The sequence below is a fragment of the Ptychodera flava genome, chromosome 4 (assembly GCF_041260155.1).
Source record: "Ptychodera flava strain L36383 chromosome 4, AS_Pfla_20210202, whole genome shotgun sequence".
Taxonomy (NCBI): Eukaryota; Metazoa; Hemichordata; class Enteropneusta; family Ptychoderidae; genus Ptychodera; species Ptychodera flava.
Genome location: NC_091931.1, coordinates 27050231 through 27072612, shown reverse-complemented (window position 1 = coordinate 27072612; position 22382 = coordinate 27050231). Strand labels below are relative to the sequence as shown.

The window sequence follows — 22382 nt, the reverse complement described above, 5'->3', positions numbered from 1 at the left end:
TCAGGCCTGTGACTTGCATAATAAAGTAATCTGAGGAACGTTCAATAAAAGACTCGTCTCTGCCGGTGTTGACCACTAAAGGAACTTTTGATTACATCACAAATAACGATGCCCTCACTGCCTCTAGTGTCATGATGGCACATACTATACACATGGTTTGGTGGAATTTTAGAAATGGTATGGGATCGGGTATTTTGTTGTAATCAGCCATTTGGATCATATAATGAAACAAATTAATGTGCACAAGAATGCAGCCATATCACGTTTAAACAAAATCAGTCCATTGAAGGACAGTGACCTATGTTTATGTTTCAAAGACATAAAAAATCACACCAAAATTGAAATCAAATGGCTGTCTATTGACCATATGAATCGTAGCACAAAATTAGTAGACATGCATAAGTATGCCATAGTACTTTATCTTTGTACCAAGTCTCAACAACATTGGATAAGGAATATTTGCATATGATTAAGCCTCAAAGACATGAAAAAATCCAAAAATGACATCTGGCAGCCATATTGGAACATGTCACGAAGTAAATTGACATGTATACATGTATGTGTGCCATAGTGCTTGATCTTTGTGCCAAGTTTGGACAAAATGGGTTTAATGACCTTTGAATTATGCTTCAAAGACATGCAAAATTCCAACAAAATGGCAGTTCTGCAGCCATATTGGATCCTATCGCAAGGTTAATTGATACATGCATATGTATGCCATAGTGCTTTGCCTTTGTGCCAAGTTTGAACAAAATCAGTTCAAGGATGTTTGAGTTATGGTTCAGAGACATGAGAAAATCGCAAAAAAATGGACGCCTGTCGGCCATATTGGATCATATCATGAAATAAAGTGGCGTTCATATGAAGGGCATGTTTTGCTTTTGTGCAAAATTTGAACAGAATCGGTTCAAGGATGTCTGAGTTATGGTCCAAAGACATGAAAAATCGCAACAAAATGGCTGCCTCACGCCCATATTGGATCGTATCGCAAAATAATTTTACAAGCACATGGAGGCCATAGTGTTATGCCTTTGTGCCAAGTTTTAACAGAATCTGTTCAAGGATGTCTGAGTTATGATCAAAAACATGAAAGATCCCAACAAAATGGCCGCCTCACGCCCATATTGGATCGTATCGCAATATAATTTGACGAGCATATGTAGGCCATAGTGTTATGCCTTTGTGCAAAGTTTGAGCAGAATCGGTTCAAGGATATTTGAGTTATGGTTCAAAGACATGAAAAAATCACAAACAAAATGGCCGCCTTGCGGCCATGTTTGATCGTATCGCAAAATAATTTGACATGCACATGAAGGCCATAGTGTTATGCCTTTGTGCCAAGGTTGAACAGAATCTGTTCAAGGATGTCTGAGTTATGGTCCAAAGACATGAAAAATCGCAACAAAATGGCCGCCTCGCGCCCATATTGGATCGTATCGTGATATAATTTAATATGGATATAAAAGCCATAGAGTTATGCCTTTGTGCAGAGTTTGAACAGAATCTGTTCAAGGATGTTTGAGTTATGGTCCAAAGACATGAAAAATCGCAACAAAATGGCCGCCTCGCGGCCATATTGAATTGTATCACAAAATAAATCGACGTGCATCTGTAGGTCATAGTGCTATGCCTTTGTGCCAAGTTTGAACGAAATTGGTTCAGCAGTGTCTGAGAAACTGTTGATGACGGACGGACGGACGGACGGACGGACGGACGGACGGACGGACGGACGGACACACGGGACCCAATCTATAAGTCCCCGCCGGACTTCGTCCGCGGGGACTAAATAATACTGGCTATTCCATTGAGCATTGAGCTACAGCCACAGGTCAAAATCTTATTCCCCAGGTTGATATACATATGTAGAGATTTTTATAGAAAATATTCCATAGCTATTTACATTTCTTTATCACTTTTTGCGGTTTTCTGTTTTTTGTTAGCCGATTAGCCGGCACACGCCAAAACTACTAATCTTTGCGGTTTTACATGTTTTAATGGTGAGTTAGTTGGCACACGTCAAAACGATTATTGCGTTCGTATTTCTGGGCACGTTTAGTCTCACTGTTTACCCCCGGTTGGTTAGCAACCGCAGTTTAATTGACAGCCGATTCTTTATGTTTAGGGTAAATTGTTGCAATAAGTGTTTCCTACGACGTTCGCACAAGTGAGGGCCCTATACTATGTCAAGTAGGACAGTATTAAACGTGAATCATTTATCTTGTAGTATTTCCCCCTTGTCTTGGCCTGCTGGATTTAAAAAAAATGTTCAAAGGTATACAGGCACCATGTTCAAATTTAGCCGTTGCTACCATGGAAAGGGATCTAGCTAATCATAGAGTGTATGGGGTCACGCCAGGTCACACTAATGCACCACTACATGGTCATAATTTTAGTAATCAGAAATAATTTGTCTTCATTATTCTTCCTGGAATGAGGCAAAGAAATCATTAATTGTAAATTCATAAAATAAATAAGGACCAGTGAATCATGTGTTAAATAAAAAAAACTGTGCTACTGTTACTGCTTGTGACAAATAATGGTACTTTGGGTACTAAGGGGTATTGGGTTCATTGAATTAATTTGAGATACTATAAGAATTAATTTTATCACATGAAATTAATTTGAAGGCATAAACTTGATTCGATGAATGCATAATAAGTTAGTAATATACTATATAACACTTATTTGAGATGACTGCATGAAACAAAATACCGTCAATGACGCTGTACCTTCTCTAATGTGTGGCCAGGTCAGGTAATTGGTTGTTGGCATGGCGTTATTGGTAAATAGTTGATGATGTAGGGGCATGAGGTGAGATATGGACCCAAAGAACCCAAAAGATGATTAAATACATTAATCAAAAAAAATTCTAAGCTACAGTATAAACTGCCTAAAGATAGTTCAGTGTGGAAAAAGGGTTAAATAATTCAGAAATAAGAATTAACAGTCCAAAATAGTAATGACGCACTTCCCTACTGACCTGAGTGCATGTGAAATACACAACCTGGCATCTGTAAATTAAATGTATACCAAGTGATCATTTTAAGTCACTTTTAACTGTTTTTAAGGGATATTCCAAAGAGTCCTGTGGAAATGATGAAAAACGCTTATCTGGTCTTGTGTTTGTAAAACCTCATGGCTGATAATTGTCATAGTATTCAAAAGAAATTGAAAGTGAAGAAATTACTGTTTTTAATAGGCATATTTTCCTTGAAATACATGACCGTGTAAAGAATATATGCTAAAAGTGTTTAAGAGTAAATTTCTTTTCAAAAAATAATTTAATCTGTGACCAAAGGATTTTTATTCTTTGAGTTTACAAATTCAAACATTGCAATTTGTTCAATCATCTTGTGCAGTGCAAAATTTATAAAATGACTGAAAAATATAAAAAAAAATGGCAGAATTACAGTCTTTGTGATGTAAAATCATGGTTGACATCACGAAAATTGTTAATTTGTTCGAAGTACTTTCTATAATTTAAAAAAGAAAAGTTCATGCAGAAACGGTAACATATATTGTCAGCAATGTAGTGTTAATTTTGACTTTACATCAAAATATGCCTTTGCTGGATACCAAATATGTAGGGCGAAATATTGAATCAGCCATGTTCAGCAAAATCCACACAACAGCATTGATCCTTTTCTAATTTGATTTGATTTGCTTATGTTATCCTTGTATGACAGTCAGTACAATATGGAACTTGAACACAACACAGTGAATAAGTATGCTGTAAATGAAATGGTGTGGCTGCATCCACATGCAGCAATAGGAGTGCCTTTGTCTCTCACCCCTCATTTCCAACCTGTCCCATCCCTGAAAAAAAAGTTTGGTCTTATATTTATAATGTTAATAATTTCTGTATTTGTTAAAATGTGCGCATCTCAAAAACTTTTGATCATAAACATTTTCATTGTTTTTTATAGCTGACCAGTCAGTTAACCTGTTTATTTTGAATATTTGCGCATTTTTTCTCAGTATTTGACATTTTCAGAATAGCTTCTTATTCAATTTGTCATTTTCTAAAAGTTAAAATGCTCCTTTGTGTGGTCAAGCTTTCCACAAGCATCAAATGTTGTACTTCATATAGGAAGGTCTGCCTCTAGAGGGCGGGCATCATGAATAGTGTTTGTTAGTTTAATAATTCCTCCACATAAACTTCTGATTGTACTGTAAACATTGAACATGGCCGACGTCCGATTTTCCTGTCTAAAACTTTCACTCATTTTCGTTCATATGACTCTGAAACTCAAGGAAACGATTGGGAAGAAAGAGTTATCTTGAAATATTGAGGTACTCGCCGATATTTAGCAAAATTAAATGAGAAAAAATGCAAGGAAAATGCCGACAGGCTTACACAATGACCGTTTTCAGACTCAGAGGCATATGATCATCTGCAGATTATGCAACAGGCCCATATCACGTGAGGCCATGAGGGGATTATCCACGCAACTCAGTACCAAACACTAGCGCACACAGGGTGAGCAAACACAAAGTGAGTACCCCTAACGTCAGCTCAGTAGTCTGTAATAGATCGTAGTCAACTAAGAACCTTTGAGAAAGGCTTACATGTAACACTGTGGCTATGCCGCTAAGTCCCTTTTGATTTTTGTCACAGCTCAAAATCGTTCTCCTACACCTCAACCTGAACCATGAACACCCCCACCAGTTTATGATATGACCCATCACAATGGCATGACGTCAACGGATCTTGACAGACGGAAGTATTGACAGACGGAAGTAGTTGACACCAGCATACTGGTTTTCAACTCTAATACCTTCTCTGTCTATAAATAGACACGAGAAGGTAAAAATTAAAAATGCTTGAAAAATTATTTCTGGTCTATATAAAATTAATTCTAATACACTAAACTGAACGGAAAACATAATTTTGACCAGAATGGCCCCTATACACATTATTTTTATTGTTATACACCTGCGTCTGCAATCTATGGAGTTTTCTTCGTACAGTAAATTTCGGTATCAGAGGACGCAGAATCCAATAACTTTGACGCGGAGTACAATAACTTTAGGTGTTATTGGACGCTATTTGACCTTTGACCTCAAAACACCATTACGTCAATGCGGGGCAATACTTCTAAACAGTTGGTACTTCACAAAGTTAGTAGTGGTGAATCAAAAGCCTGTGAATTCGGGTGAAATTATGCTGCCGACCTACAATTTCTAACACGTACACTGCGCTGCGCGGGTTTGAAATTTCGTTCTGTGTGCTTAGCGGACGCGCTTAGGCCTAACGCGTTCTCAGTTTGCTCGCGATCGCTCAGTGCAGTGCGGGACGGGCATCCCCAAAAAGCTTTAACTTTGATTTTTTAGGTAAAGTTGGATTTAAAAAGGTGTATAATAATGAGGTTATTCCCAAAATACCGGGATTTATGTCCGAGTACATTTTTAATAGGAATTAGGGAAAAAGTAACATTTCAATGCCAAAATAGTTACCATGGCAACTTGAAACATTAAAATAAGTCTGGTTTTTGTGTTCTCTGACCCGAACTCCCCCACTAGATAATTTTCATATCAATCAAAGTAACTTTTCATGGGATATTAGAAAAATTGAAATTTTCAACCCCTAAAATGGTTACCATGGAAACATGGGGCAGTGAAATCGATATCATATTTGGTCTTTTCGACCAAAAATACCCTAATAGTGAAATTTTCACGGAAATTGAACCTATTATTATTCGCGTTATTATTTCTATATAATACTTATATTAATTATTATTTAAAAATTTGTTCGGAATACACTATACAAATGTCTCAGTGCACTGCATTAAAAAGGGGAAAAAATTCATATACAACCACTCATAAAGTTAATGAAATTGGTAAAAACAAAGCAAATGTACGAACTTAAAAGTAAACCTGTGTAAAAAAGAAAGTTTTCAAATAACGCTTCAAAAAGTCAAACGGTGGCAGTTGCTTTAATATACAGGGGCAAATCACTCAAGAGTGTAAATGCCCAAACAGAAAACACTCTCTGACAATGCGTCTGTTAAAATGAAATCTCAGAAGTGTTAAGCCGAAGTTCTCATTTGATTTCAGACCTCTTGCTTGTATGCAGAGTTAATTCTAGGACGCGCCATTGCGCAATTTGCGCAAAAAAATCTCGAATGGCCCTCATTTCTACCTTTGATGCGCCACCAAGGGCGCAACATTTTATGAATGGGTCGGTCGATCACGCAGAGTTCACTTAGTTCATACATTTACGTAGCTCCCCGAAGGTCATTACCTCAGTCATAGTGTGCCATGTTAAACGATTCAGTTACCCTTCGACCTTTGCCCACTACGGCATATATGGTGGTGCATAGGAAGCTGGGTAAAAAGGACTGATGTAGGGGCAATGGTGTATTGGAGCCATGCGCATGTGGTACGATCGATGAATGTAAACAACGGCTCTGGCCGCCGCGTTTATCGTGAAAAGCTAGTCGCCTCTCAGATTTTTAACGCCAGTACTATATAATAGTTGATGAACCCAGGATGATCGGGCAGTCCCTTAAATTGAAGCGTTTGCAACGTCTATCGTCCATACCAGCGAAACGTTGAACACTGCAAGGAAAGCATTCATGCTTGGCCGGCCATATGATCGTTTTGAAGAGCAACACAGTTTAGGTCGGACATATATCTCGTTATCCAGAGTAGCCAGATCAGAACCAATGATCGTAAATTTGCTAATACATACAAGTTATGTATAAAAGTTGATGTATCGATCACTTTATGTAGGTCGTACGGGTTACACTCTCGTGTTGTGTGATAATTAATTGTCGACCAGTGCAAATCGGGGGCCACTCGGAGAAATCCTACCGGTGCGCTAAGCTTTGATCATGATCGCTGCCAGTCAAAATCACAGTCCGTAGTAATTTGTGCAGTTGTTAAAGTCCGACATCAATAATTCATCACATAAGTTACGTAAACAATTGAATCAAACCAAACGGTTAGTTTGCTGCTGCCATTGTTGGGCCTGTTGCGTATACGGAGCACAACTTAGCTGTAGGCTTCGTTGGTTACAGGTGGCCCGATCTCTAGTATTCTCCTTTTCTTGACTTGATAGACTATGGTATTTTCAGCAGAAAATTCAAGGGTTTTACATGTGTGATCATGACGGCCCCCGATTTTATAAAATGGCCCCCTTGGGACAGGAGTAGGGGCCCAAAGTGGCCCCTTGTTTTTACGTCCTAGAATGAACACTGTTGTACGCATAATTTAATCAATTGTCTTGAGTAATGAGGTGTGTTGCCATGGGCAGTTTTTGAAAGTTAACAAGATAATTCAATATCTAATACGGACATCAACTGGTAACCAATGTAGGTCTTTACAAAGTAAGCCCTACACGAGAAAGCATGTCTGGAAAAACTTAAGACGTGACAAAACGGACAAGACTGAGAACAAGATAATGTCAGTTTTGATTCTTGAACTCACATTTAGTCTTTGTGTTACACACATGCACACTTGTACAGACAAATTAACTAAAAATCAACTAAAAATGGATAAAAGTATTACATAAGAATAATACAAAGCATGCATCACCACAATTTGAATGTTTGTGACTACACTTGGACTTAATGAACACCTATGCCAACATCAAAGCGATCAAATCAGTGGTTTTGTAGAAAAGTTGAAAATTTCACAAAAAAGCTCAAAAGTACCTTTAAAATGATTAAATCAAAAACATAGGGCCAAAGTCCCTGAAGCTACTACAGACATGGATACAAAATTAAGTATTTCCTGACTGTATGAAATTATCTCACTAAGGTCATCCTAGGGACCTGTAAACCAAATATTAAAGCTGTCTGACCAGCGGTTTTGAAAAAACAAGTGACTCAACAGTTGACAGAGCTCTGCTGTGTTATGTAGAGAATAACCTTTTGTGACTCATGTATTGATGAAGAAGGTGGATATCTTTGATAGCTCATTTCAGGATGGCCTGACCAAAAATGGAAAAAAAAATTCCGTAAAAATACAGATTTGCATATTTCATCACAATTTTAACAAATCTAAGTTGGGTTATCCCTAGGGACCTGTATACCAAATAACATTGTAAGTTCTGTTGAATAAGTTGAGACTGTACGTACTCAGAGAAAGTACACTGAAGAGACAAATTTTTGAAACTTAACAAGTTCAAGGTCATCAAAAGCATTATATGGAATCATGTTACACTTTCATTGCACTGTTTACACAGATTGCATAATTGCTATAAATAGCACATGAGGAATCTTACAGCCCAGCTTTACCATAAAAACCCTATCACTTTGACCACTCTTTTAATTGACCACTCTATTTTTTTCCTCAAAAGTAATCTTATTTTATCCTTACCAAGTCAACCATAAATGGAAATTAGAACTTTCTGTATCTCTATTTATTTGACCACCCTATCATGACAAACTATTATGCGCAATTTCTTTTAGATAACATAAATGGTGGTTCAGAATATATCAAAGTTGAGATTCAGGAAAGTTGCCTTTACAGGTTTTAATCCTCAATTCACTATGAACTGTCAAAAAAAGTTGAACTTTCTGATAATTCCACACTAAAATTATTTTGGCTTTGATGATTTCCTAATTAATTCAATTATTTAAAATCATATTAATTATTTTTTCTGGGTGAATTGATAGGGTTTATACAGTACAAGAATTACATACAATGTAAGTCAAACTTTGACCAAAAATGACAAAAAAATTCCTTAAAAATACACATTTGCATATTTCATCACAATTTGAACAAATCTACGTTGGGTTGTCCCTAGGGACCTGTATACCAAATAACAAAGCTGTCTGACCAGCGGTTATGAAGAAGAAGATTTTTTACCAAAAACGCCTTTTTTGGCATTAATTTGCCTATTTTCAACGATATCAAAAAATTAAAAAAAATAGTTTCTCAAAATCATATTTTTCATCTACACAACAAATATCAAATCAGTAAGTACTGCGGTTCTCAATATATTTGAGTGGACGGACGCCTCACAAACGGACATACATACATACATACATACATACATACAGACTGACGACGGACGCCGGACGGATACCCATCCCAATAGCTTCTATAGACTATAGTCTATAGTAGCTAAAAAGTAAAAAGACCAGTTGAAATACTTGCCTAAATGACAATCCAACCAAACCTCAAAAATAGTGACTGCATCAAGTGTTTCTGAGATATCTCCTCCATGGCGTATAGCATATGACATAGGCAAAGCCATCACATTGGTCCATTGGACTTCCGGTCCAAAGGACTAAAATCATCCTTGAAGTGTAACACAGATGTCACCTGACATGATGCTGAAACTTTGTAAACTGATATCTACCCACATATAATGATACAACACTAAACAGCTTTAGGCGATACTGACGCCCATTGATGCAAAAAAAGACCTCTTACTTCCTGCCTAAATCAACACATAATATCGTTGTAACATATGCATGCAGCTACAATATGTCACACATCATACCATGGATAGGACTGCTGCACTCCATGTTAGCCTCACAATTGCAAATATATACACAAAATACTATTGATCATGAAAACAAATAGAATTCATCCGGCAATATTATGGAACAGAGTATGTGTCATGCAACAGAGTATAAGAGGAATAATCTGAAAGAGTACAACTGAATGACAGCTATGGAAGACAGTCAAGGAAACAACTGACGTCCCTAAAACCGTTTCAGAAAACCCTACATGTTGGAATGAACAAGATAATGCAGTGGTAATCGTTTGATATCACTTTAAGTCTCCATTCCAAAACCTTCAGGTTTACAGCTGGTCTAATATATACCAATTTGGTACTAGACTAACTGTAGACAGAGATGCAAAGACATCTATGTTTGTATGTTTTTAATATATAATATCTCATGAACAGCATTTTGATTGCTATTTTTAAAGGCTAATTATTATGACCAATATCAGACCAACTTGAACATGAAACACAATAATGTAAGTTCATTTTCAAAATATACAGTGGAAGAAAATTTGAGACAGGTGACTCAAACAAGTTCAAAATGTCATGGACACACTTGAAATAACCTGGAATGGCACATCCTTGAGAAATGCCTTCATTTTGTCTGCCGTATGTGCACAACAAGAAATAGGCCATGAATTGCATGCAATGTTGTGAGTCAAATGTCCAGCTGGGGATTAAACAAACCCACGATATAATCGGTACTGCACTATGTTTACCACCAGTCCACTAGAATTTGTATCATGCTTTACTCATTCATTTCACCATTTTGTACTTGCCCTTGAAGTATTTTGATCGCTTGGCTATGGCTCTTTGTAGAAAGTCTATAGTATTGGTGTGACTGGAATTGTGACTGTGTGTCCCTGTGACTTTACAGTGTAGATTGGTTTGTGACTGGCATACACTAATTAGGCATTCTATCATGGCTAAATTTTAGTTGACAAGATAAAACACTGAAGTCTGAACTCTGAGATGAAAACAGCTGCACAGTTAGTTGTTTACGGCTGATAATCCTCGACTGATTATCCTCGTATCACGCTGTTACAGATAAAAAAATTTCATGCCATCAACTAAATGACTCTAAACTTTATCGCTAATGAGTGAGAACGAGTAGTGTGTTCTTCATTCAACCCGGAATATCTTCCCATCTTCCTTTCATTATTATGATGGACACCTTTTGATATTATTCAATTACAGAATGGCTCGACGAGCAAATGAGTCAGTACAGAACTGTAACAATAGATGCATCCATTTCACACGATGTAAGTTTCTTTCCATCGTTTATTGTATAATCAATTGAGTTGCACATATTCACTCATATAATCTCTTTTGCCACCAAATAGTCACTTGAATAATCTATATGACTTTGCCAACAGTGGTCCACACATTATCTGAAAGGATAACAGCCGTGACTTACAGCCCCGATAGATGCGAATTATATGCATTATTTTTATGATTTTATTTTCAAACCAACGTTGGTTCGTGTAAATGCGCTGACTGAAAGACATGTATAGACGTATCACAACTGCCTGATTTGGACAACGACTACATATTTTAACAAGTTAAATAATAAACGGGTGCTGCACCCGTAAAATGGCGCCCCCATAGAAAAGTACAAAAATGCAGTGCTTCGTGCACATACACATTGTAATCATCCAAGAAACAAGCATGATGCCATTTACTAGAATACACCCACACGATGGCCAACAGTATGTTGTCGTAATCTTATTTTTTCTGTCACATGATTGGTTTTTGAAAATGGTGGGAAATCTAAAATGATAGTAACACTTATGACAGTGTTATACACCTTTTTCAGTCTTTAATGGGTCTTATTCAAAGAAACCTCTTGGAAAACTTAAGATATTTTGAGATCGGTTTATTATACATTTGCAGCTATTGGGGCTGTAAGATATATTCTCATTTGATTTTTTTTTATTATCTGCCAAAAGTATGTTGAAACACAAAATATTAGTCGTTTAAACACAGTGCATTGTCTACACTAAGTTTTGAGAAATAAATTCTGGTCCTGACTAAAATTCAGCTGTCAATCACATGTACACCAGAAAATATCATATATAATTGCAGTGTTTATGAGTTGAAAACTAGGCATTTTTACAGCTAGGACATTGGCAGCAGAAAAAGAATCTGACTGAATGGATAACAGTAATGTTAACTACCATCAGAGTTACTATAAATAGACCTACATGCTTGTGGGTGATGAACTATTTATGTAATCAAATGAGCATACCCATATTTTTCTTCTTCCTACTGACAGGATCTAAATATTACAAAAGAGCGCTTCAGATTCTCTGACCTTTAACCTATTTTATCCTACTGTTGTTGAACTTCCTTTGTAATGACACTTTACACTGATGCTATTTTTAGCATATTAAGAGATAAGTAAATTTCACAAGGTTTATGAATTTCCAATTAAGAGATATATATATATAATAAGGTTAGAAACTACTGTACAATATTGCCTGCCATATCATATACAATTTGTTTTCCTTTTAGCATGCACATGGCTCTAAAGAACTACCATGTTTTTCAACATTTTGTGATTCCAAGACCTGGTTGCACACTGGATTTTTTTGTGAAAATTGAGTTACAATGTATATCTGTGTAAGACATTGTCATCACTAAGGAAACTGTACAGTATAATTTATTGCTTTCATATGAAATGCCAGACAAGTGCCAATCAAATACATGAGATAAGACATGGTTCAAGATGGTAATTTGGTTCATAAAGTAATTTCAGCAAGTTGTTATGCTTCTTTTCGTGTGAAGGTTACAGTGATATATATAGGATAATATGCTGTCTTCACAAAGTTGCATGAACACGTGTCATCTACTTATGTGTGGAGCGAATGCTACAGTTGAGTTTCATGTGTGAATCCTGTTATAACTCTTGCTTTAAGTTCACAAAAACAGTCACATAAATCTACTACATTACTTTTACAAAAATAGCTTTACTCACAGGCATGTACCAAGTCTGCCACGAGACTTACTGTAGGAATGTCTGATTTATGCACAAGTTATAGTGGTTTCAAACACTTTTCTAGGGCTATTTCCACCACTGCCAAAGCTGCTCCTTGCAGCTCCCCCTTGTCTTGGTTCCCGAAAAAAGACAAATTTTATTGGTGGCCTCTCCCCGACATAACACAGCAAGATACATTTATTGTTAACTAAGGACATGCAGCACTTTACTACAAGTCCTCGGTAACTTCTGGATACTGGCTTTAAGCATGGGGCAAGAAATCCATTTCTAGCTCAATGTAAAGTGAAAACCCAAGACTATCAGTTTTTGGGAGCGAAATGCCTGGTTTGCCACAGTTTGCCACACTTGCAACATAAGCTCACCTCGGAGATAACATGCAGTAAAATTTGAACTTATTTTTGTATCACACTTTCATTGCCACAAATATGATGTAAATCCGATATTTACAAGCAAGCAATAAAATATTATTATTATTATTATTATTATTATTTTATTATTACAAGTTTAGGGGCTATAAGTATTATATAGAAATCTAATAATAGTTCATTGAAGCTGTGTTTGAATTCTGAAAAAGATGTGTTGTTTATTTTTAATTTTGTCAATGGGGTGACTTCCAATTGTTGTACGTGCAGCGCAGAATTATGCATCATACTGTTCGGAGAGAGGGGATATCATTAACCCAAGAGGTAATGCTTGTCGGAAAAGTGACATTAAGCAGTTTAAGCGATACCAGCAGGCCTAGACTTTTTACTTTTGTGCGAACTTTATGGATACACGTTCAATCAGTTCAATTTAATTTTGTTTTTAGTTTTCTTCCATCAAAACTCACGACTATGAAAAAGATTTCCAACATAAATTAACGATCTCTCTCTCTCTCTCTCTCTCTCTCTCTCTCTCTCTCTCCGAAATTTCTTTTTTGCGACCACCGAACCTCGTAAGCGTCATATTGGCATTGAACATTTTTTTACATCTCGCATGTTTCGCCCTGCCAGTGACGGTAGTCTGGCAGAGACCTGCGATTTGCGTTCTTTACTGTTGGAACACGCGCAATTCACGCGCACGCCCTTCAGAGAGCATGCGCAATTGAGTCTATGTGCGCGTGTCAGTTATGCTCGTGCTATCGTGTCGTTGAACAGTTGAATGTTGACAGAAACTGGAATTACTGCAGAGAACACTTTTCAGGATATCACATGTGAGTGTCTAAGGTACCAAGTAGGACGTTTAGGAAATCCTTTCAGAAAGTTCACGCCGCCTGTGGCCATTTTGTGGAGTATAAAGCTTATAAGCTTACGTAACTGCAGCGTATTTCTACTGTACATATGATATTGCCGGAACATATGCGATGGAATTTTGTGTTTCACATCATTCAATCATTCAGATGGAAATGCCACCCTTCTCCACACTTTGAAAAAAACAGGGTGACAGACTTTGGAATGCTAACAGTTTTGGATTCGCGAACTCTCATCATGGCGGATACACTGAAACAGTCAGTTATATTCTCAACAATCCAGAGGGTGAGTCGAACTTTTTCCTATGTCCATGTACACAGCACTTGTGCAAAAATAAGCGAATCCACAGGCCTTTGGCGAATCAATAAATGCGTTTTTCACCAAGCTGAAAGGTGGAAAGATTAATTATTTTTGTCGCATGTCAATAGTTTGATATGACTATCGCCTTTTACGAGAAAAACATAGGGCCAAAGTCCCTGAAGCTACAATAGACATGGATACAAAATTAAGTACCGGTATTTCCTGACTGTATGAAATTATCTCACTTAGGTCATCCTAGGGACTTGTAAACCAAATATTAAAGCTGTCTGACCAGCGGTTTTGAAAAAACAAGCAACTCAACAGTTGACAGAGCTCTGCTGTGTTATGTAGAGAATAACCTTTTGTGACACATGTATTGATGAAGAAGGTGGATATCTTTCATTAACATTGTAAGTGAGTTCTGTTGAATAAGTTGAGACTGTACATACTCAGAGAAAGCACACTGAAGAGACAAATGTTTGAAACTTAAGAAGTTCAAGGTCATCAAAAGCATTATAAGGAATCATGTAACTTTCATTGCACTGTTTACACAGATTGCACAATTGCTATAAATAGCACATGAGGAATCTTACAGCCAAGCTTTACCATAAAACCCCTATCACTTTGACCACTCTTTTAATTTGACCACTCTATTTTTTTCCTCAAAACGTAATTTTATTTTATCCTTACCAAGTCAACCATAAATGGAAATTAGAACTTTCTCTATCTCTATCTCTATTGACTATTTTGAGCAATTTCTTTTAGATAACATACAGGGCACAATAAATGACGGTTCAGAATATGTCAAAGTTGGGATTCAGGAAAGTTGCCTTTACATGTTTTAATCCTCCAAGATGGTAAGCATTTCACTATGAACTGTCAAAAAAGGTTGAACTTTCTGATAATTCTACATAAAAATTATTTTGGCTTTGATGATTTCCTAATTAATTCAATTATTTAAAATCATATTAATTATTTTTTTCTGGGTGAATTGATAGGGTTTATACAGTACAAGAATTACATACAATTCAAGTCAAATTTTGACCAAAAATGACAAAAAAATTCCTTAAAAATACACATTTGCATATTTCATCACAATTTGAACAAATCTAAGTTGGGTTACCCCTAGGGACCTGTATACCAAATAACAAAGCTGTCTGACCAGCGGTTATGAAGAAGAAGATTTTTTATCAAAAACACCTTTTTTGGCATTAATTTGCCTATTTTCAACAATATCAAAAAATTAAAAAAAAATAGTTTCTCAAAATCATATTTTTAATCTACACAACAAATATCGAATCAGTAAGTACTGCGGTTCTCAAGATATTTGAGTGGACGGACGCCTCACAAACGGACATACATACATACATACATACATACATACAGACTGACGACGGACGCCGGACGGATACCCATCCCAATAGCTTCTATAGACTATAGTCTATAGTAGCTAATAAAACTGGCTATTCCATTGAGCATATTGTGCTACAGGTCAAAATCTTATTCCCCAGGTTGATATACATGTGTAGAGATTTTTATAGAAACTATTCCATAGCTATTTACATTTCTTTATCACTTTTTGCGGTTTTGTGGTTTCCTGTTTTTTGTTAGCCGATTAGCCGGCACACGCCAAAACGACTAGTCTTTGCGGTTTTCTATAATTGTGAGTTGGCACATGCCAAAACGATTAGTCTATTGCGTTCGTATTTCTGGGCACGTTTGGTCTCACTGTTTACCTCCTGTTGGTTAGCAACCGCAGTTTAATTGACAGCCGATTTTTTTTTATATTTACGGTAAATTGTTGCAATAAGTGTTTCCTACGACGTTCGCACAAGTGAGAGCCCTATACAAGTAGGGCAGTATTAAATGTGAAACATTTATCTTTTAATATTTCCCCCTTGTCTTGGCCTGCTGGATTTAATAAAGTGTTTAAAGGTATACAGGCACCGTGTGCAAATTTAGCTGTTGCTACCATGGAACTTTAGGGATCTAGCTAATCATAGAATTTATGGGGTCACGCCAGGTCACACTAAAATAATGCACCACTACATGGTCATAATTTTACTATAGTTAAACAATCAGAAATAATTTGTCTTCATTATTCTTCCTGGAATGAGGGAAAAAAATCATTAATTGTAAATCCATAAAATAAATAAGTACCAGTGAATCATGTGTTAAATAAAAAAAACTGTGCGCTACTGTTACTGCTTGTGATAAATAATGGTACACGGGGTGTTAAGGGGAATAGGGTTCATAAAATTAATTTGAGATACTAGTAGAATTAATTTTATCACATAAAATTAATTTGAAGGCATAAACTTAATTCAGTGAATACATAAAAAGTTAGTAATATACTATATAACACTTATTTGAGATGACTGCATGAAACAAAATTAAAACTGCTTGAAAATTATTTTCTGGTCTATATAAAATTAATTCTAACAATCTAAAATTAACGGAAAACATAATTTTGACCAGAATGGCCCCAATATACATTATCTTTATTATTATTCACCTGCGCCTGCAATCTATGGCGTTTTCTTTGTACAGTAAATTTCGGTATCAGAGGACGCAGAGTCCAATAACTTTGACACGGAGTACAGCAACTTTTTGGTGTTATTGGACGCTATTTGACCTTTGACCTCAAAACACCATTACGTTTATGCGGGGAAATACTTCTAAACATTCGGTGCGGTACTTCACAACGTTGGTAGTGGTGAATCAAAAGCCTGTGAATTCGGGTGAAATTATGCTGCCGACCTACAAATTTCTCACACACTGCGCTGCGCGGGTTTGAAATTTCGTTCTGTGCGCTTAGCGGACGCTCTTAACGCATTCTCAGTTTGCTCACGATCGCTCAGTGCAGTGCGGGACGGGCATCCCCAAAAAAGCTTTAATGTTGATTTTTTCGAGGTAAAATTGGATTTAAAAAGTGTATAATAATGAGGTTATTCCCAAAATACCGGGATTTATGTCCAAGTACATTTTTAATAGGAATTAGGGAAAATTCTATTTCAATGACAAAATAGTTACCATGGCAACTTGAAACATTTAAAAATAAGTCTGGTTTTTGTGTTCTCTAACCCGAACACCCCCACTTGATAATTTTCATATCAATCAAAGTAACTTTTCATGGGATATTAGAAAAATTGAAATTTTCAACCCCTAAAATGGTTACCATGGAAACATGGGGCAGTGAAATCGATATCATATTTGGTCTTTTCGACCAAAAATACCCTTATGGTGAAATTTTCACGGAAATTGAACCTATTATTATTCGCGTTATTATTTCTATATAATACTTATATTAATTATTATGTAGTAGTTGTTTGAGTGCGAGAGACAGTAGGTGTATGATGGGGCATTTAAGCAGTGAAAAGAGAAAGTTGAAAATTGCATATATATTCAATTCTGATGCTCACACATCAGCTGTCAGCTTGACCACAGCGTCATTCTCTATCTAGGGTATAGTTTTAAGCATGTCTCCTGACCCCTGTAACTCAAGGGCATGCACCTTCCCTGTTCACTTGGGTTCAAAGGTTAGAGCTAACACTCAACTCCAGTCATTCAAAGTTAGTGTCTGTATCATCATGGTGTAAGAAGACCTTTAGACACCAGCAGTAATAGGATTAAGACGTCAGATAGTGAAGGAACTTTGGCTAATTAGCATACGTTGTGATTGCAGACTCTCTCTTCTAATTCCATGACCTTCTTCAAAGGATTTCACGTGAGAAGGCCAGTCATGACTATCAGCCCACAATACTTCACACCTACCGTATTCCTCCGATTCTAAGACCCCGCCCGTTTATAAGACCCCCCAGGATTATTTTATCAATTAGTAATTAGCTGTTAGTTCGTTTATAAGACCCCCCAAGGGTACACCAGAATTTTGACTGGAACAATAGAGCCATTGTCATGTAACGAGACCAGGATATCCACAACACCTACGCTGCTTATCAAAGTCACAAACAAGTGTCAAAGTGAAGTATCAAACCTCACACACACACACGCACACTATTGTTAGGGTTTGGAACATGTCAATCGGGAACAGTGCTATCATTTCCTGGCGATAAAACTACACTTGGATTTCACTACCTACCGTAAATGAACAATATAAAAGAGTTGGATTTTTTAGCATCTCGATCTAGTACAATGTCGTCTTTTCGTTACTGTCATTTTGCTACCATCAAAATAAGCAGATTTTTCAACATCTGATTATGTACGAATCGAACATTTCGATGCAATTTGGCTACCATGAAATGAACATTTAGGATAGTCGGGTTTTCGGACTTGTCGATCAAGTACGATTCGCTCATTTCATCACGATCAAACAAACACAATTTACACTCATACAAACACAAACAAGTTTGGGTATCAGTAGTTCTCTTTTTGGAGACTGTTGTGGCCCTTAAAAGGGCCGTTTCATTTTTTTGGTCAGCGGCATGATTTGATCTGTTTTAGTGAATATGTACGGTGAAAACAGTACCTCGGACTGGTTGCTTTAGCAGAGGTACAGCCGCATTATTTGCCAAAACACCGACGTGACATTTCTCTGCCATGCCAACTCTTGGAGAATGGATGAATGCTTTCTTCTTTGACTTCAAGTAGTATTTTTGTTGACTGACGTCACACGTCACGATCGATGATATTCGAAAGTAACCGTGCCCGGTATGAGTGCTGCATCTCGCTTCAAACTTTCAACTTTGCAACCATCTTGAACAACGGCTACAGCATTCGATCGTGTATGTTGTCTGCATCTCGGCGAAGTCCATACGGCAAACCAAGTTCTACCTGATTGCGACGGTAGTTAGGCATGCCGACAGCGAGAATGATTTTAATAATTACTTTTTTTCTTTCCCATGACAACCATGCACTGTCTTATGACTTTCCGGCTCATAAAGTCTACGATAAATCGACGCATTTTTATAGGATCTTGTGACGATGTCGGGAAACCCTTTTGTTGCCGTTATCAATAGAAAATTTGGGACGTGTGAATGACACGAGCTTTGAAATTGCTTCGCTCAACTTTTACACTTTTGTTTTCATACTACTGAGGCAAAAGACTACGGCACATGAAAAAGTTGCTCTTAAATGGTGTGCTTATAAAGATTTTTTCAACAGTTTTCTATCAGGTAAGGTATCTTTTGTGATCATTGTGAATAGCTGCACGTTTTCTCTTACGTTCAAATTTACCATTAAAGTATAAAAAGATTTTTTCAACAGATTTCTATCACGTAAGCTTTCTTTTGTGATCATTGTGAAGCGCTGCAAGTTTTCTCTTACGTTCAACTTTACCGTATAAGCAACCAGTGAAAATAGAAATATCATTGGCATCGTAAAATCTTTCAAAAAGACTTAATGACGACGATATCGACTTCGACTGGTTTGACTTAGATGAAGAGGGCAATTATTGTGTTGACAAACGAAACGCGATATCCAAAGTTTCTTCCGCGCATGAACTGAAAATTCTTTGAATTTCTTCCGTTTATGTTTCATCAATTTTGTAGTTTTTCTCATGTAATGAAGGTATTTATTGTTTGAACGGCATTTGTGTGTGTCCTTTCCTGAACTAGTCCCAGCAATGAGTAGAACGATAGTGTAACAGATTTTCAAGATTATGCACGCTTTCGAAGTTTTGCGAGGGAAAAATACCCAACTTCATAAGCTTAAACGGCCCTATACACTTACAGTTAGATCAAAAACGTGCATGATCGTACCATATTCCGAACTGTTGATCATAGATGATTGAATTCCACATCAGGAGACATTTCGGTCATTGATACAAGTAATAAAAAAACTTCAGGGTGTATTGCCAAAAATTCAACACATCAAATATAAAGCAGATTGGCGCAGCAATCTTTCGTCTCGGCCAGCCGATGCCTCAACACTTTACCTGTTCGAGCCTGCCTGTTCGTAAGATCACATTTCGTTTCGAGATACGGTTAGACTTTTTGAAACTAGGAGCAAAATAATAAAACTCACGACGTGTAATTGATTGTTTATTTTAAGGAGTACAGTAAATGAAAATCGTACATAGAAAACATCGGGCGGACGGACACCATCCCACTGAACAGAATTTTACCTTGACCTCATGCACTGACACCTTTGACCTATTGCGTAAATTGACCAATCACAGCCAGCGGAACTTCAGGGACTTTCCCTTCACTCATTGTCTGACCTTTGTGGCCATGCTATGCATGCTATGGGGGGGAGCTAGCTGCTGCTGAGGAACGTACTTGTCGTACAAAGTTTCGTGGTGATTATCTATTCACGAAATACAAAGATTTATTGCTATCGTATTGTTTAGTAAAAGAAGGTATGGCAAATACGTTATATTTCAAGACTTGTGGATCTCCATTAATTTATACTTGTACAGATTCGACTGCCATAACTACACAGCATGGCCATGAGTCGATATCACAAAGTATGAGTTGTCTGTAGCGTGAATCAAAAAATCATTGGCATAAAAATTTGCATAACATTGCATAAATTAGTATAAATTAACTTCGACGTTCGATTTCGCGGTGACATCCGTTTATTAGACCCCCCATATCTTTTTCGTCATCTTTGGTTCTGAAAAGGGGGTCTTAGAATCGGAGGAATACGGTAATATAGGTCGATAATAGATGATTGTCTAACAGCCTTGCTTGAGATGACATTAAGAAACTAAAACTGTTGCAAAATTCAACGTTAGGAAAACACAGACCTTAGCTTTTCCAAACTGGCAATGTATTTTGTATCTATGATATTAACACACATGCAAAATCATAGAAGCTGCACTGGTATGTATACCACAGATCAGAAACACATATAAATTTACTAATAACAGATATGGGAATTAAAATACTACACTTTCTGACATGTTTTTTTTTTTTCAGAGGGACCATGGTCAGATAAACACCGAAATTTTGGTCCCATTTTAGACTATGTCACTGAAAAACCAATCCTGAATGGCAACACCTCTACCAATACCAATCAGCAGTAATGGAAGCTTGGTAAATGAGGTTAATTTTGATTGTTAAATTTTAGTCTAGTGCAGCTCAATGAACTCAGTGATGAAGAGCTTGTACAAGCAGTGACAGTAACAGAAAAACAGCAACTCGTTTACAATTTATTGTTCAGCATTTTTCAAATAAAATTCAGGTTTGATGATTTTAAATAGCTGCATTGGGTTACCTTATTGTATGAAATCAACTGTGCATGCACACCTACAGCTCGTACTGACATGTTCTTGTAGAGTTTGTGGTATGGCCCCTGAACCTGCACAACTATTACCCCTCATTCCAACTTTGTGTCCCAAATAACAACATTATCCACATGTATTTAACCTTATCATACTATGGTGAGATTATAATCGCTGTGCTCAGGTATTTGGTTATACCCTTATTTACTGTTTATAACCTCTAATTGGTGCATCTGCCATAAGGTTCTGGTTCTACAGGGCAATGTTGGAGTACAATGTGACATCACAACATACATGCAAATTACAAGGTTCTATGCAGAGCTGTAGGAAATTGTAAAATGGTTCTAACAAATGAAGGCTGCTGAATTCTGACATTTGTACATGTATGTATTTTTGTGCTAAATTTTGAATGCAATAACAAGCATCTGAATATGATAACAAGCCTTTGAATACTATAAAAACTTAAATAAGGAAAAGTATAATGCCCTCAGCTGGCATTTGTGCTTTGATTATGAGGTCTGCATGAGACACTTGAACTAAGGATCTCACATTCTTTGTGAATCAGAAAAAAATATCTTCTGCACAGTGTATTCATCATCCTCTGTAAGAGTGCTAAAAACAAAATATTATGACATTTCAAGATAATTAAGTGCTTAGATGAAGAAGCAAGTAACTTTAAACTTACTGGAAGATGGCCAAGTAGTGTGGTAATGCTATCTGAAGCATATAACATGTGTCCTTGTTGGGAAATCACTAGCATGAATCCATCCAGGGCTTCTAGCATCAGTGTACTGAACTCATCATCAGACAAGAAAGATGGCTTCCAACCCTCTGCTATTCCACTCTTTGAAGATCGTACTGTTATCTCTGTGAAGGGCAGATGTACAAGAAGAATGTATTTGTTTGGTGACCATGTTTGATTTTTTTTCATTCAAATCATTCTGAAGCTATTACACTGCAGGTAACATACACTCAAAACTCATATAAAATTCAAGGACTTTTTCCAGGAATTTTCAATCAATTTTTGAGGTTAGACCTAGAAAATACCATTTCAAGGTATCATTTATATAAGGCCAAAAAAAATGAATTGTGCTGTTCTGATGGTTTTCAAAAATAGGGTAGGTAGGTTGGCAGGGATTTTTTTTTCCAAAATATTTTTAAGTATGCATTTTTCAGAGGTTCAGGGCGATCAAACACTGGCCACAA

General features: G+C 36.8%; 1 protein-coding gene across 2 annotated transcripts in view; it reads right to left on the bottom strand.

The window, feature by feature from the left end:
- LOC139131329 (circadian locomoter output cycles protein kaput-like) overlaps positions 1 to 22382 on the bottom strand; it is a 68351-nt gene that overhangs the window by 13314 nt on the left and 32655 nt on the right. For both annotated transcript variants that reach the window (XM_070697338.1, XM_070697339.1), the window contains exon 4: positions 21862 to 22043. In XM_070697338.1, the coding sequence (XP_070553439.1) occupies positions 21862 to 22043 (182 nt within the window). The remainder of the gene's footprint in view (positions 1 to 21861; positions 22044 to 22382) is intronic.